At 42.0% G+C, this 15784-nt stretch overlaps 1 protein-coding gene across 5 annotated transcripts in view; it reads right to left on the bottom strand.

Annotated features, from left to right (window-relative positions):
• LNPK (lunapark, ER junction formation factor) overlaps positions 1-15784 on the bottom strand; it is a 71581-nt gene that overhangs the window by 9657 nt on the left and 46140 nt on the right. For all 5 annotated transcript variants that reach the window (XM_070933899.1, XM_070933579.1, XM_070933734.1 and 2 more), the window contains 2 exons: positions 3490-3595; positions 2030-2100 (listed from right to left, as the gene is read on the bottom strand). In XM_070933899.1, coding sequence (XP_070790000.1) covers positions 2030-2100; positions 3490-3595 — 177 coding nt within the window. The remainder of the gene's footprint in view (positions 1-2029; positions 2101-3489; positions 3596-15784) is intronic.

Below are 15784 nucleotides of genomic sequence, written 5' to 3'. Positions count from 1 at the left end.
AAAGGATCTGAGATTTTTAATGGTTTGAACTGTTGTCTTCTGAAGAAGAAAGTAATCTGTTTTGTCTTGAGTAAAGAAGAGCAAATTCAGATTTTGAAGACAACAGGTAATTATTCACATTCTGTAGTTTTATAGGAGTTTAAATTCAAATCTGAGTGTTTGTGGGGTGTTTATACTAGGCATGTGGGAATCATCTGTAACATATTTCTCTTCAAGTAGTCTGTTCTGCAGCAATTCAGAACATAAATGGAATCTGCAAGTAGCCATCTAAAAATATTTTCAAGCTAAAAATTATGCTCAAAAATTACATATTTGGGAAAACCAAAATAGAATATATGTAATATTTACATGACACGAACTTATCCATTTTAGTGGATAAGAACATTTCTAAATTGCCCAGATGACAATGGTTTTTGAGAGGTAGATGAGCATGTGTGTGTATAATATATACAAAATTAATATGAAAATAATATAAAAATGCACGTCTTTATGTGAACAATATCTATCTTGTTTCAATTAGATATTTTAAAGAGTTTAATAGGATACTAGTTATTTTTATTTTAATAAGATACTGGTTTATTTTTTGGAAGATTCAATACTCAGGATCTCTTTGTTGAGATTATATATATTTTATAATAATGATGATGGTATATCATGATGTTACACAATAATGGTAGGATTATTTACTAACTTCTATTTTGTATACTTTTTTAGAATAGAGCACTTTTTGATAGCTGTATATAGTTTATATGTAATGCTATATTATAAATTATAATCAGTGCCTTTCAGGAAATACAGTATTATTTGTAATCTTTTTAAAACTTAACAACTTTTAAAAGTTTAAAAGAAACATTTTTTTAGAGTACAGATTACAGATTATCAAACATGCTTTTAGGACAAATTATCAATTCAATCATACAAGTAGTAGTATTTGATAAATTCTATCAATCATAATAAATCTAATTTTTTTAAAAAAAGTGAGGAAAAACTGAAATTGACATGGACTCAACAATAAGTTGATTCACCAATCTTTTACTATGCATATGGATTCTGAATATTTATAAAATGTTACATTTTTGTTTCCAAGCATTGCTGTTAATATTTCATGAATTAAAGAGGGGTTTCAGATAAAGTTGGGAAAATACTGTATTATATATTCCTGGAAAAAATACAGCTTATCCCAAACCAAAGAGTTACAGCAAGCAGGCAAATGTCAGTCTATAAAATTTAATATGTCATTTATATGCAGAGTATAACTTATACAAACTAATAAGCCTACATCAATGTAGCTGAAAAAGAAATATGTTGGAAAAGTCAATATTTTGGCTATACATGCACAGAGAATGAGGGTGTATTTCAACAAAACATTCTGATACCTTGTTAGTGCTGGAACATCATAAGTGCATTGATTATTGTCTTGAACATATTCACAAAGCTAAGAGCACATGGGAGGGTAAATCCACATGAAAGACAAAAGACCCTGTATCTGCATTACTTGCATGCTGATTTGTTTTTGCTGATAAGAAGCAAAACTAACACCTCTGTTCACCAAAGGCTACCTTAAATTACTAACATAAAATTAAAGTATAACCCTGGAGCCTGCCCCTGCTTCATTTCTAGTGTTTTCCGCCAATTCTGCTGTTTGTTTAAATTCTGGCAAAATAAGGACCTAAAACTTTAAAACAATTCAGGGAATTATTTATACCAAAATAGTCTTAAGAGTACGAACAAAAACTTCATTTCTATAGCCAGCTTGTTTACCTGCAGGTCCCAGAAAATTGGCTCCTCCAATCAGGTGCTTTCCAGATAGATTTGACTCCTACTCCCCCAAACAGTGTGGTAAATATTTATGTGCATGGTAAATAATTAGTTTTGTTTAAGCTTTTCAAAAACAATAACAATTTCAAGAACTTTTAGACAACAGAATGAAGTTTTTGATCTAAAGGAAAAACCAACATGATATATAAATATAAGCCTAAGTGCACCTTGGTTAGAACTGAAATAGCGAACTAAATAGATTTGTTCTTACCAATATATTCAAACTCTTCCTTCAAAGCCATCCCATTATGTGAGAAACACTGCTGGCATATCAGGGCGTATCTAAAGAAAGGATCAGAGCCAAAATTATCAGTTTAACAATTCGTCTCACATCAGACAGCATTAAAATTCAGAAATATGCTTATCCCCATGTGTCCTCTAACTTGCACCTGATCTCTGGACTCCACTCCACAATGTCCGCATATTTAGTATAATATCTGAAGGAACCTCAAGTGCCTATTCCCTCATCATTTCCTGCCTTTAATTCATGTGTGCAGATGACAAAATAGGGTGCTGAATAGATCGTTTTTTTATAAATATACCATAATTGCAAATTCCGGGCAGCATCATAGTATTTTTAGTCTAGGATCTGCAATTTGGTTTCTTAAGTATCATTATTTTGAACTCTCACACTCATGCCGCCATACTAATTTTTGTAAAGGCTTATATTAAGCAATAGTTGACATATCTGGCCTCATCAGTTATATATTATTACAATTTGTGACTATTCTTCTCAGATTAAAAAAAAAACTGCCATGAAACTATTCACATATATTATTAGAAAGATAAACAACGGCTGCAATCAAATTAAAGTCAATTGAACTCAATACAATTTACTTCTGACTAGGTATACAGGTAGTTATCACTTAACTATGATAACTGGAACTGGAATTTCCATCGCTAAACAGTGCAGTCATAAAGCACGTTATATAACCACACTGCTTTGCAATGGAAATTCCAGTTGCCATCATTATGCAAATCACTGAATCATTAAGCAAGAATGTCATGTGGTTGCCATGTGAGACCTTCTGCCTGTTTCACCATTGACTTTGCTTGTCAGAAACCAGCCAGAAAGGTTGCAAATGATGATCATAGGACAATGAAATGCTATGACATTTTAATGACAAGCCAGGTGTCTGGATTACAAATATATGGTCGTGGACACTATGGAAGTGACCTAAGTACCAGGACCAACTGTAACTGCCACTCATTCAGCACCACTGTAAATTCAAACAATTGCTAAACCACTGTTTGTTAAGCGAGAACCATCTGTACAGAATCTAGGTTGACACTGTAAGGAGCCTGATTCCACATGGCTTTCTTTACTTTCCCTAATTTATGCAAGAGACAAGAAAACCAAGGAGAAAAACCACAACAAGAATATCTGTTATTTGGCAGAGTGCAGTCTATCACAGCACCAATCTAGATGCTTCTGCAAATCTGGGTCTCAATCCCCAGAATTCTCAATAATGGGCATGGTGGTGAGGGAATTCAAGGAACTGAAGAATTGAAGACTGAAGAATTGAAGATGTCTCAGGGACATCTCAGATGGAGTAGGTAGACATAGATTTCTGATGTTATCTACAAAGTAAGATAAGAAATTGCTACCATTTCATTCCATGGCTATAAAATTCATTTATTGTATGAATTATATTATGAGCAACATTTTACCTGTTCTGTGGACCATCCCCAACTAAATATTCAACAATTCTATCTAATGCTCCCCTTTCTCGAGGAAGAATAGGTCTGGCCAACGGGGGTCCCGGAGGATGAAGGCCTGGAAGACAAAAGTAGCTTTCAATCTAATATAACTTCAGTAGAAATAAAAATGTTTCAATCTATATGAGACACACTATAGGAAAATGGCTCAAACATATTCTAGAAATTACATTATATCCCACTGTACTGGCCTTTTCAGGAAGAATTGATAATGTTCCGATTTAAGGTCTTAAAGAGCAGCTGACAATTGGTGCCAACAATACTGAACTAGATGGACCCATTGTCACTTCCTTATCGTTTATTATGGGAAACAGCCCCTGAACAGGAAGGAGCTACATAGAAAGGAGTCAATGTTTGTTCTGTGAGCAAAACAGAATTCAGAGTAGAAAAAAAAACACCTCACTCCAGGCACTGGATTACACATGAGAACTGCAGCCTCCTTTGACCATGCCTCAGGTGAATGCTTTTACTTTGACATCCATTCCTGTCTAAACAATACTACATTAGAATCACTGCCAGGTAACAATTGCTCCCCAATATTATCACATGAGGTAGTCCAGCAATCATTGACAAGACCTCCATAAGGCTGCAAAGAAGAGTGCTCTCCATCTCCTATCCAGAAGGATGCTATGCTTGAAGACTCCATTCCCTCCAATTCTAAGGCAAATCTTAATGACAAACTAAAGTATTTTTCTTCTTCTAAGTGTTTTATAAATAACTTTGATTTTAACTGCCCATATCATAGCTTTTATATATTCTTATTTCCCTCCCTAGAGTATTTATTATTGTGTTCTACTGTTTTAGTGATTTTAATATGCAGCTCATCTTCTAGTCAGCCTGAAGAACTGGGTTTATTGGGTCAAATAAAACATAATTATTTTTAATATTAACAAACAACTTCAGCATATTTGTAAATCCCTGCTTTCAAATTCCATTTCAGTGTCACACTCCAATGCAGTGATGATTTTAATCTTGGGGTTTTTTTAAATCAGAAAGCCTAGTTCACTGATGAATGTTTCATTAACGAATACCTTAATATTTAAAGTATAGCTTTTTTTAAAAAAAAAAAAAGCAAGAATGTACTTAAGTACATTAGATCAGATCAAGATCTGCCTACTCTAGTACTTTCAAAAAAAAAAATTCAAGCAGCAATTAAGCATCAAAAATGTGTAATATGTTAATTCAGAAAGGAAGAGGCTTAATTTCCAATTGTTACCATTATGCTCCACAGAATGGCTCAGCTGCTGAGGATTGGTAAAACATGCTGTGCTCTGATAATCAAATTGTAATGTCATCAAGAGTATTCTCAAGCATCTTATTTAGAGGTGAAGGATGGCTATTATCCATGCCTTGTAGGAGGAGGTGCTGTTCCCTGAAGGGCTGTTGTTTTGGGTACAATCTGCCTTACTACTTATCCCAAAGGACTACCAGCTCTAGTGTAACACATACAACATACACATTTTTAAATGGAAGCCTAATAGTTTTCAAACTAGAGACTGAGCCAGGATGGGGCACAAACTTGTGGCAATTATGAGTAAACTGACTGATTCCAAATGCAGTATCTTTTAGTTTTTTAGGTCCTATTATTTTTACAATTTTCCTTTCTAGCTGATGTTTTTAACCTTAGTTGGCCATATAGTCATTTGACAAGTGGGTGGCTACAATATAAACTGGATATATGGATGGACAGATGGATGGACCAGACTGACCAACCAACCAGATAATATATTTATTCAGAAAAATCAAACTATTTAGGGTGACTGTATATGAATGTGTCTCAATGGGTACTGAATGAAAAATACATGGAAATTTGTCGTGCATAAACTTCTTGAGAAGAAACAGGTTTCGGATCAAATACCATGAAAATGTTTAAAAATTTATGTTTAAATTACATGGTTATTTCTTATCAGACAAGCAAAACAATACTGGTAGACTTTCTTCCAGTAGGTTCCTCATGATGTTTTCCATTCAAATCTATGAAGGCACATTCCTTTGCAAGTTGGTCTAGCAACAATGTCAATTCCTGGACACTGTTAGACTACAATATATTTTGGAATTACTTGTTGAGAATTGTGGAAGTTGTAATATAACATATTTGGAGAACCTCAGATTAGGAAGTAGTTTGAAGTATTTGCTCCCTGAAGTCAAGAATTCTTAAGGCCAAAACTCTGCCAGACTTTACTATCACAAACAGAAAAAAACAAATTTAGGGATATAAACTGCGAACGTTAATTTCTATTATAATTATTAGACAAATTGAATAAGACTCTATTTTATTTTACACAGATTAATAAGAGTCCAACAATGTCTAATTGCCAACAAAGGGGAATATTTTTTCAAATAAATAGTTTTAGGAGCAGAGAACGAAAACAAAACAAAAACAAAAAACAAATTAGCACTCAAGATTATTATTATTATTATGCACATTTTGAATGCAATTTCAACTGGAACTGCCTATTGCAAAGTAAAGCCTAACTATAATTAGGAAGCCTAAAACAAGAGCTCATGTGCCCCAAGAATCTCTCTGGTTACTTGGCACAGTAACAAACCATCTAAGCACACTTTTTATTCTTCATGCTGATATGGACAACGGTAATTAATAGGAACATCAAAAGCAATAATTGTGGGCAGGCTGGCTATTTCTGCAAAGCTTGGCAAACTCTCAACTACCTGCTGGTTATTAATTTTTAGACATATGGAAGCTCTGTAATAATACATGTTAAATTGATTCTCTTCCACAAAGTATAATGTAATGAAAAAATGAATGATCTTTTCTAGTTTAAAGCTAATTAAATACAGTCATATGGACTTTGACTGCGATTTCTCATAAGATGGGAAATCGTAGCTCAAGAAACCTGATTATTTTTATGCTGCTAAGGATGCATTATAAGTTAAATATTACATACAGTGTTAATGATCAATGAAATTCCTGTACCAATACCATCACCAGGACTGTCATCGTATATGCTACAAAACTGAATTAACTGAGGGTGTTCATTTCTTAATTGCCAAAAGATATACTTAAATTGATCACATTTAACAATTATCATTAACAATTATTACAATTAATGGATATGGGTCATTTTTTTTTAAAAAAAATGGAAGAGTGCATAAATTTTTCTTCCCTACATTGTCTTACATCTGTCTGCCAGAGGCACCTGAAGCTACCCATACAAAGTATTCAGAAATTTAGTAGGACATAGTAGAAATAGTCCTACCCTACTAGAGTAAAGACAAAAAGATTCCACACAACATTATCTTTATATTATTTTTAAGGTTTTTTTCTTGCCTGCCTCAAATGTATCTTTGGCATATACCGCCCCCCCCCCCCCAAAATCCATGGAAGATAAGATGCACCCATTAGAACTGCCAACTTTTACGGAATCCTGGAAAGAACCAGTTGCTGGATGCCTCCAAAGTGAAGAATAGGTTAGCCTCTGTCTGTCACAGACAAACATTAAATCATCACAGGATCAATACGTCAAAGCAGAGAAATAGGGAAATCTTCTATCACTTGCTTATCACAGAGCTTGATTTTTTAATTTCAAATCAAAAAACGATTTTATAGTAGGGCAGCAACTGTATTGGGCGTTGGTTCTTACCTGATACGCCTCTTCTCTGACTGTCGGGCACGGCAGTCAGGATGGGTGGAGACTAGGTAGAGCTTTGATTGGACCGGGTCTGCAGATCAAGAAAGTCCCTCCTCCTGGCTGTAGCTGTCAGTTTTGAGACGAGGGCGTAGCTGCAGAAGACGTGTCTAGGACGAGAAATGAAAATATTAGCACACCCGCCCCCTCCCTGAAAGCCATTACGCCTGGACCGGCCACCTATAGGGTGGGGCTGACTGCCGTGCCCGACAGTCAGAGAAGAGGCGTATCAGGTAAGAACCAACGCCCATTCTCCTGTAGTCGGGCACGGCAGTCAGGATGGGACATACCAAAGCCAGGTGTCCATTCGGGAGGGAGCCGGCCGGTCCTGAACTAGGAGGCAGCTTGGACCTGTTGGAGGACCCGTCTTCCAAACGCTGCGTCCGCCGAAGCGAACTTGTCCAAGCGGTAGTGGCGGATAAAGGCAGTCGGAGAGGCCCAGGTCGCCGCCCTACAGATCTCGTCAATGGAAGCCCGGGTGGACCAAGCCGCCGAAGTGGCTGCACTCCGCGTCGAGTGCGCGGTGACATTGCGTGGAGCTGGCAGAGAGCGAACCTCGTAAGCCGTTGAAATACAGGCCCTGATCCAACGGCCCAGAGTGGTAGAAGTAATCTTTGATCCCAAGGATGCCGGCAGGAAAGACACGAACAAAGCGTCTGAACGCCTGAAAGTCGCTGTCCGAGAAATGTACACCTTAAGGGCCCGACGTACATCAAGGGTATGCCAACGTCTTTCCAGGGGATGGCGAGGGGAAGGGCAGAAATTTGGAAGCACGACTTCTTGTGCTCTGTGGAAAATTGAATTAACTTTCGGGATGAAGGAGGGGTCCAGTCTTAGTACCACCCTATCCCGGTGGAAGACGCAGAGTTCTTTACGAATGGAGAGGGCAGCCATCTCTGAAATTCGTCGGGCGGAAGTAACCGCAACTAGGAAGGCTACCTTAAGGGAAAGATGTCGCAGAGAAACCTCACGGAGAGGTTCGAAAGGAGGGCCTGTGAGCGTCGCTAAAACCGTTGGCAGGTCCCAGGAAGGGTACCTGTGGATAGTAGGAGGCCGAATGTTGGAGGCTCCACGGAGAAACTGTCGAATGAGAGGATCCCTGGAAACCGGGTCGGACGAGGAGACCGATAAGATGGAAGAAAGAGCAGCCACCTGACGCCTTAAGGTATTGGGCGATAAACCAGAAACAAATCCGTCTTGGAGGAATTCGATGACCAGCATGACAGATGCAGAAGAAGGAGACTGGTGACGTCTACCACACCACAATGAAAAGGACCGCCAGGTGGCCTCGTAAATCCGGGTAGTCGAAGCTTTCCTAGATGCCTGAATCGTAGATATGGCCCCCGATGAAAGAGGGAGGTTGGTCAGGAGGCCCCGCTCAACCTCCACGCGGCGAGCTGGAACCAGTGTGGATCCGGGTGTTCTAGTTGCCCTTGCACGAGAACCAGTTGACTGGATGGAATTCGCCACGGGTCCTGCACCGAAAGAGACGTGAGGTCGGCGAACCAGGGGCGTCTGTTCCAGAAAGGAGCTATCAGAATCACTTCTGCCCGCTCTTGAAGCAGTTTCCGCAATACCTTGGGAATGAGGTTGATAGGAGGAAAGGCGTACAGAAGTTGGTTGGAAGGCCAAGGAGATCGTAGAGCGTCCACCGCCTCCGCTCCCGGACACTGGAACCTGGCAAAGAAGCGCGGAAGCTGATGGTTGGTCGCGCTGGCGAAAAGATCCACCGTTGGACGACCGAAGCGGTGGACCACTGCTTGAAACAGCTGGGGGGAGAGAGACCACTCTGTGTTGTCCAAGGTTGACCGGCTGAGAGCATCGGCGGTCCTGTTGTGGGCCCCCGAGATGTGAGCCGCCCGTAATGACGCCAAGTGTCTCTCCGCCCAGTAGCCTAGGCGTTGAGCCTCCCTCATCAGGGTCTTGGAGCGGGTTCCCCCCAGCCTGTTTACATGCGCTTTGGCAGTTACATTGTCTGTAAGGACAAGGACATTGCGGTGGAGAACGTGAGCTCTGAAGGCTTTTAGAGCGAGGAAGATAGCCCGAAGTTCGAGCACATTGATATTCATCTTTTGTTCTCTGAGAGACCAAAGACCTTGAGCCAGGTTCGGGCCCAAATGTGCACCCCAGCCGGATAAACTGGCATCGGTCGTGAGAACCAGGGGCTGCGATTCTCGAAATCTGGTGCCTTTGAGCAGTGCCTCCGATGTCCACCAGGAGAGGGAGTGGAGTACCGGACGAGGAAGAACTAATCTTGCGGCCGACCTGTCCCCATGCGAGCGTTGAAAGGGAAGAAGGAGCCACTGTAAATCCCGGGAGTGCAAACGTGCCCAAGGGACTATACCAAATGTCGAAACCATTTTGCCCAGAAGGCGAGATAATGAAAGGATTGAAGACGACCTCTGTCCTCGTACACTGGATACTAACTCCCGTAAACTGGCAATTCGGTCAGGTGACAGAAAGACCTCCGATGAAATGGTATCAATAACCGCCCCCAGGTGCTGAATACGGGTGGTGGGGGTTAAGTGGCTTTTAGCCCAATTAATGGAAAACCCATGGTCCTGGAGGACCCGAAGGGTGACATTTAAATCTGACTGTGCTTGTTGCTGTGACTTGGATAAAATGAGAACATCATCTAAATAGAAGGAGATTCTTATGGGAATGGATGAGATGTAGCCCATAAGGGCTGCCATAATTTTAGTAAAGGCTCTAGGGGCCGAGGACAAACCAAAGGGTAGGGCCCGGTATTGATAATGGTGATTATTATAACAGAAGCGAAGAAACCGACGATGGTCGGGACGAATAGGAACGTGGAGGTAAGCTTCTGTTAAGTCTATAGATGACAAATAATCCCCTTCCCGTATCCCCAGTAAAATAGTTTGAAGGGAATGCATTTTGAACCGGCGGTATGTTATGTACCGGTTCAATGATTTCAAATCAAGGATCGGGCGCCAGCCACCCGAGGCTTTTTGAACAAGAAAGAGGCGAGAGTAAAACCCTTCGCCCCGTTCACTAGGAGGAACTGGCTGAATGGCCCTAATAGATAATAAGTGATGGATAGCAGCCCCTACATGGGCCCTCTTAAGGGCATTAAGAGACAATGGGCAACGTAAAAATCTGCTAGGGGGAGTGGAAACAAATTCTAGCGAAAGGCCAAATTTAATCGTCTTCTTTACCCAAGCATCAGACACCGATGCCTCCCATGAAGGAAAGAAAAGAGCTAAACGGCCCCCAAGCCATAAAGGCTCCTGACCCCTAACGGGCCCTACGGAAGGGGCGTCCCCTACCCCCACGGGGAGCCCTCCTGGGGGGAAATCTAGATCCTTGTCTGACCTGGACATCTTGATTGAAGGGTCCCCTTTGTTGGAAGGCACGGTGAGATCTGTGCTGGTAATAGCCTGAGTCGGAGCCTCGAAAGGACTGATGACGAAAGGAACCCGACGAACGATTGTCCGATCGGCGAGACATTGCAGGTAGAATCTTCCGGTGGTCCCTGGTCTCGACAAGCAGAGGCTCCAGGGAAGCTCCAAATAACTTATCACCTGCAAAGGGAGATGAAGCTAGGCGCCACTTACTGCGCACATCCGCTTGCCAAGATCTTAACCAGAGTAACCTACGGGCTGTAACTGAAGAGCCAATGGCCTTAGCGGAAAACCTAGCGGCATTCAAGGTGGCGTCAGCCGAAAACTCCACCGCGGCCAAAATCTTGTTAATATCCTGATGCGCCCGAACCTCAGAAGGAGGAAGACGACCTTGAAGCTGTTTTAACCAAAGGATCGTCGCCCGGTTAAAGAAAGAAGCCGCTGAAGCCGCTTGGGCTGACCAGGCAGCCGCCTGGTGGCCTTTAATAAGGGTTCGCTCAGACCTACGCTCCTCTGGACGAAGGGCTTCCTCCGCTGGTCCTGAAGATGGAGAGGACGAAGACAGTGCCGCCACTGGGGCATCCACCACTGGGATCTGCAAAAGAGAAGCATACTCCGCCGCCAAATTATACAAACGTCTATCCAAACTGTTTGGAATAGGGCCGGTGCTGGGATTTTTCCATTGTCTTTGTAACACATCTGCAAAAAGTTTGGGGGCAGGAACTATTTCCGTTTGAGCCGCAGGTTCTTCAAAGAGAGAAGAAGCAGATACTGGAGCCTCAGGTTGAGTTTGAGATTTGGCAGCTGGAAGACCCAACCCAGTTGTGATTTGGGCTTTATGTAATAGCGAACGAAACATCTGCGGGCGGAAAAGACCCACAAAGGAGGGCTGATCGGGCTCTAGGCCCTCATCCTCAGATAAATCTTGATCAATCATGGCCTGTTCCTCGTCCCCTGAAAGGGATCCCTGACTGATTCTAGAAGGAGAAACAGGTCGCTCTGGGTTGTGTGATGAAGCCTGCAAGGGCTGAGAGGCGACTGAAGGAACATGGCGACTCAAATAATCCGACACCTTTGAGGATGCTTTTTCTTGCAATCCCTGAGCAATGCCCTGTTTAATAGACTCAGCAATCAAATGGGCTAAGGCCGGAGTCAATTCTAGGTTATGGCCTTGAGAAACTGGAGGTACTACGTCCTTGGATGCCTGGGGAATCACCTCAGAGGTCTGGGCTGATTGCTGATTGCTGCTTTGAAAACCCCCCGAATTGAAAACTACAGCTGCCTCTGGATTAATACAATCATCCGTAACCGAAATATCAGGTGATAGGTTAGGCAACCCGCCAGATGAGGAATTGGCTTCAACAGGGGTAGTCGTGGGAGCCGGTTCAAGCGAAGGACCGGGTTGTACATTAGCCAAGGAAGCTGCTTTATTGCAGGCCTTTTCTATGGCCTTATGACGCCTTTCCTCATCCCTGGACCTTTGGGTCTCATGGGATGCCTGGGTTCTAGGTTTCTTGCTCTGACTGCCCGAGGGAGCCTCCCCTGCAAGGCCTCTGTGCTTGTGGGAACGTTTCCCCTTGCTGGAAGTAGCTTGAGCCCTGGCGTCCGCCATTTTAAACGGGCTATAAGATGGCCGCTAAGGTCTACAATTTCAGAAAGGCCCACCGTTGGCCCGTGAGGGCGTGACTCACTGTTTGTTGAGGAGAAGCAGTAGAAACGGCCGAAATCCAAGTTGCAAGTGCTTGCCAGCCGGTCAAAGCACTGCCAAATAAAGCGCGAAACTCCCAACGCGCTGTAAAGCCGCTAATAGGTGGAACTGGGCCGCCCGGGAAGAAGGAGGCTAATCCGGACCACGTGAGCCTCTCTATTAGAGCGCCAGCCAGCCGGCATGGACACTCGAGAACACGGAGCTCTCGGCGCAGAAAAATAGCCGCCGTCCAATGCTCTCCCGCCGCTGCCCGAGCTCCCCAGGCCGAACGCTACTGAGCGAACTCGTGTGCGTGGCCTAATTGATTGGCAGCCGGCAAGCTCACCGTCGAGCGGTCGTCAGCGGAGCGGAACAGGCTCTCTCGCTGGAACGAGCTGCTACTCAAACCTCAATTCAAAGAGACAAGTTTTTTTTTTTTTTTTTTTTTTTTGAGAAATCCGACGAGCTGTCACTAGACACGACTGGTCCTAACTCGACCGAGTCGAAAAACTGACAGCTACAGCCAGGAGGAGGGACTTTCTTGATCTGCAGACCCGGTCCAATCAAAGCTCTACCTAGTCTCCACCCATCCTGACTGCCGTGCCCGACTACAGGAGAATACACACACACACACACACACACACACACACATACAGTCAGGTCCAGAAATATTGGGACATTGACACAATTCTAACATCTTTGGCTCTATACACCACCACAATGGAGTTGGAATGAAACAAACACAATGTGCGTTAACTGCAGACTGTCAGCTTTAATTTGAGGGTATGTACATCCAACTCAGGTGAATGGTGTAGGATTTACAGCAGTTTGTATATGTGCCTTCCACTTGTTAAGGGACCAAAAGTAATGGGACAATTGGCTTCTCAGCTGTTCCATGGCCAGGTGTGTGATATTCCCTCATTACCCCAATTACAATGTGCAGATAAAAGGCCCAGAGTTCATTTCAAGTGTGCTATTTGCATTTGGAATCTGTTGCTGTCAACTCTCAAGATGAGATCCAAAGAGCTGTCACTATCAGTGAAGCAAGCCATCATTAGGCTGAAGAAACAAAACAAACCCATCAGAGAGATAGCAAGAACATTCGGCGTGGCCAAAACAACTGTTTGAAACATTCTCAAAAAGAAGGAATACACTGGTGAGCTCAGCAACACCAAAAGACCTGGGAGACCATGGAAAACAAGTGTGGTGGATGACCGAAGAATTCTTTCCCTGGTGAAGAAAACACCCTTCACAACAGTTGGCCAGATCAAGAACACTCTCCAGGAGGTAGGTGTATGTGTGTCAAAATCAACAATCAAGAGAAGACTTCACCAGAGTGACTACAGAGGATTCACCACAAGATGTAAACCATTGGTGAGCCTCAAAAACAGGAAGGCCAGATTACAGTTTGCCAAACAACATCTAACAAAGCCTTCACAGTTCTGAAACAAGATCCTATGGACAGATGAGACCAAGATCAACTTGTACCAGAGTGATGGGAAGAGAAGAGTATGGAGAAAGAAAGGAACTGCTCATGATCCTAAGCATACCACCTCATCAGTGAAGCATGGTGGTGGTAGTGTCATGGTGTGGGCATGTATGGCTGCCAATGGAACTGGTTCTCTTGTATTTATTGATGATGTGACTGCTGACAAAAGCAGCAGGATGAATTCTGAAGTGTTTCGGGCAATATTAACTGCTCACATTCAGCCAAATGCTGCAGAATTCATTGGACAGCGCTTCACAGTGCAGATGGACAGTGACCCAAAGCATACTGCAAAAGCAACCAAAGAGTTTTTGAAGGGACAGAAGTGGAATGTTATGCAATGGCCAAGTCAATCACCTGACCTGAATCCCATTGAGCATGCATTTCACTTGCTGAAGACAAAACTGAAGGGAAAATGCCCCAAGAACAAGCAGGAACTGAAGACAGTTGCAGTAGAGGCCTGGCAGAGCATCACCAGGGATGAAACCCAGCATCTGGTGATGTCTATGCATTCCAGACTTCAGGCTGTGATTGACTGCAAAGGATTTGCAACCAAGTATTAAGAAGAGAAAATTTGATTTATGATTATTATTCTGTCCCATTACTTTTGGTCCCTTAACAAGTGGGAGGCACATATGCAAACTGCTGTAAGTCCTACACCGTTCACCTGAGTTGGATGTACATACCCTTAAATTAAAGCTGACAGTCTGCAGTTAAAGCACATTGTGTTTGTTTCATTCCAACTCCATTGTGGTGGTGTATAGAGCCAAAGATGTTAGAATTGTGTCGATGTCCCAATATTTCTGGACCTGACTGTATATACACATGTAGCAAAATTAGTACTGAATGCTGAGGGGGGGGGGGGACCACTGGGAAATAAAAAGTAAGACTGCCAATGTGCTGGAATGTGGCTTGGGAAAGAAAGTTCAGAATAATATTTTTAAAACATACAATTCAGAAGATAATTTTATTAACATCTGGAAGCTTTAGCAATGCCAATTAGCATCAGTGCGCCAATGAATCTTCCTCTTGGCAACCTCCCAATTTCACAACGCACTTGAATTTTTAGTTTGTGATGAGTCCTGCCACTACAATGGTCACTTTGCAAATGGGCTTTCAGGGCAATTGCAACACCCTTTCAAAATTTCAATGTGCCCAAAGGCCAAAAAGAGGTGAAAAAACCAGGATGCAAACTATTCACTGAAAAACAGGGCTCTGCAACAGGTGAGACCTGTTCATCAACAGAATCTGGCTTGCTGATTGGAACTCCAAAATAAAATAATATTTTGCTATAGTTTGCTTGTATTTAGACCCACCATTGTCATGTGACAGCAGTTGCATAAAAGCTGTGGCTGTTTTCAAAGAATTCACAGTCTACATTTAGGATTGATAATGTTATAGCATTACCTATTTATATTGTAATATTAAATTATTATTGTATTATTAATAATCACATTCTCTAAATGTATGGTTCAGCTTTTATTAATACAGTTCAGTTAGAAAAGTTAAAATAACTTTATATTGCTATGAAGTATGTGCCGATCTGTAAGTGACATGTCAGTTTATTGGCATTGTTAGAGCTGAAACACCACCAAATACAAAAATTATTTCTAAAAGAACTAAAAGTCCCCATTCCAAATCATCAACAGCCCAAAACAGTGCAAAGTAAGAAATATAAAGTTTCCTCATACATGGCTTCATAATCATTCACTCATCCTGCAAGAGTTCCTCACAGACTCAACTCCTTCCATTTCCTGTTACTGCACCAATGCATTCCCGTGGATACGCAGACTTGCATCTGCTAATTGGCTCCAATAAAATGATTCCTATTTATAGTAAAATCAAACAAAGAATTAACGCAATCTAAATACTTCTATAGTGGGAGTTCTTGATGGCAAGAACTTGGTATTCAGATCTTCTCATTTCTCAAGGAGAAATGTTTTTGCATGAAGTGCTTTCAGTTTATTTTTTCCACGGGAGTATCACATTCTGGCATTCTATATAAAGAACCAAGAACTCTTGTTTAACTTAGCTTCTTTGGATATAGTCAACTACCACTTAGCTT

This window comes from Pituophis catenifer, unplaced genomic scaffold, assembly GCF_029215685.1.
Source record: "Pituophis catenifer annectens isolate HBS135680 unplaced genomic scaffold, rPitCat1.0.hap2 SCAF_1, whole genome shotgun sequence".
NCBI lineage: Eukaryota > Metazoa > Chordata > Lepidosauria > Squamata > Colubridae > Pituophis > Pituophis catenifer.
The sequence above is the reverse complement of the archived record's forward strand: the minus strand, read 5'-3'. Positions and strand labels throughout refer to the sequence as shown.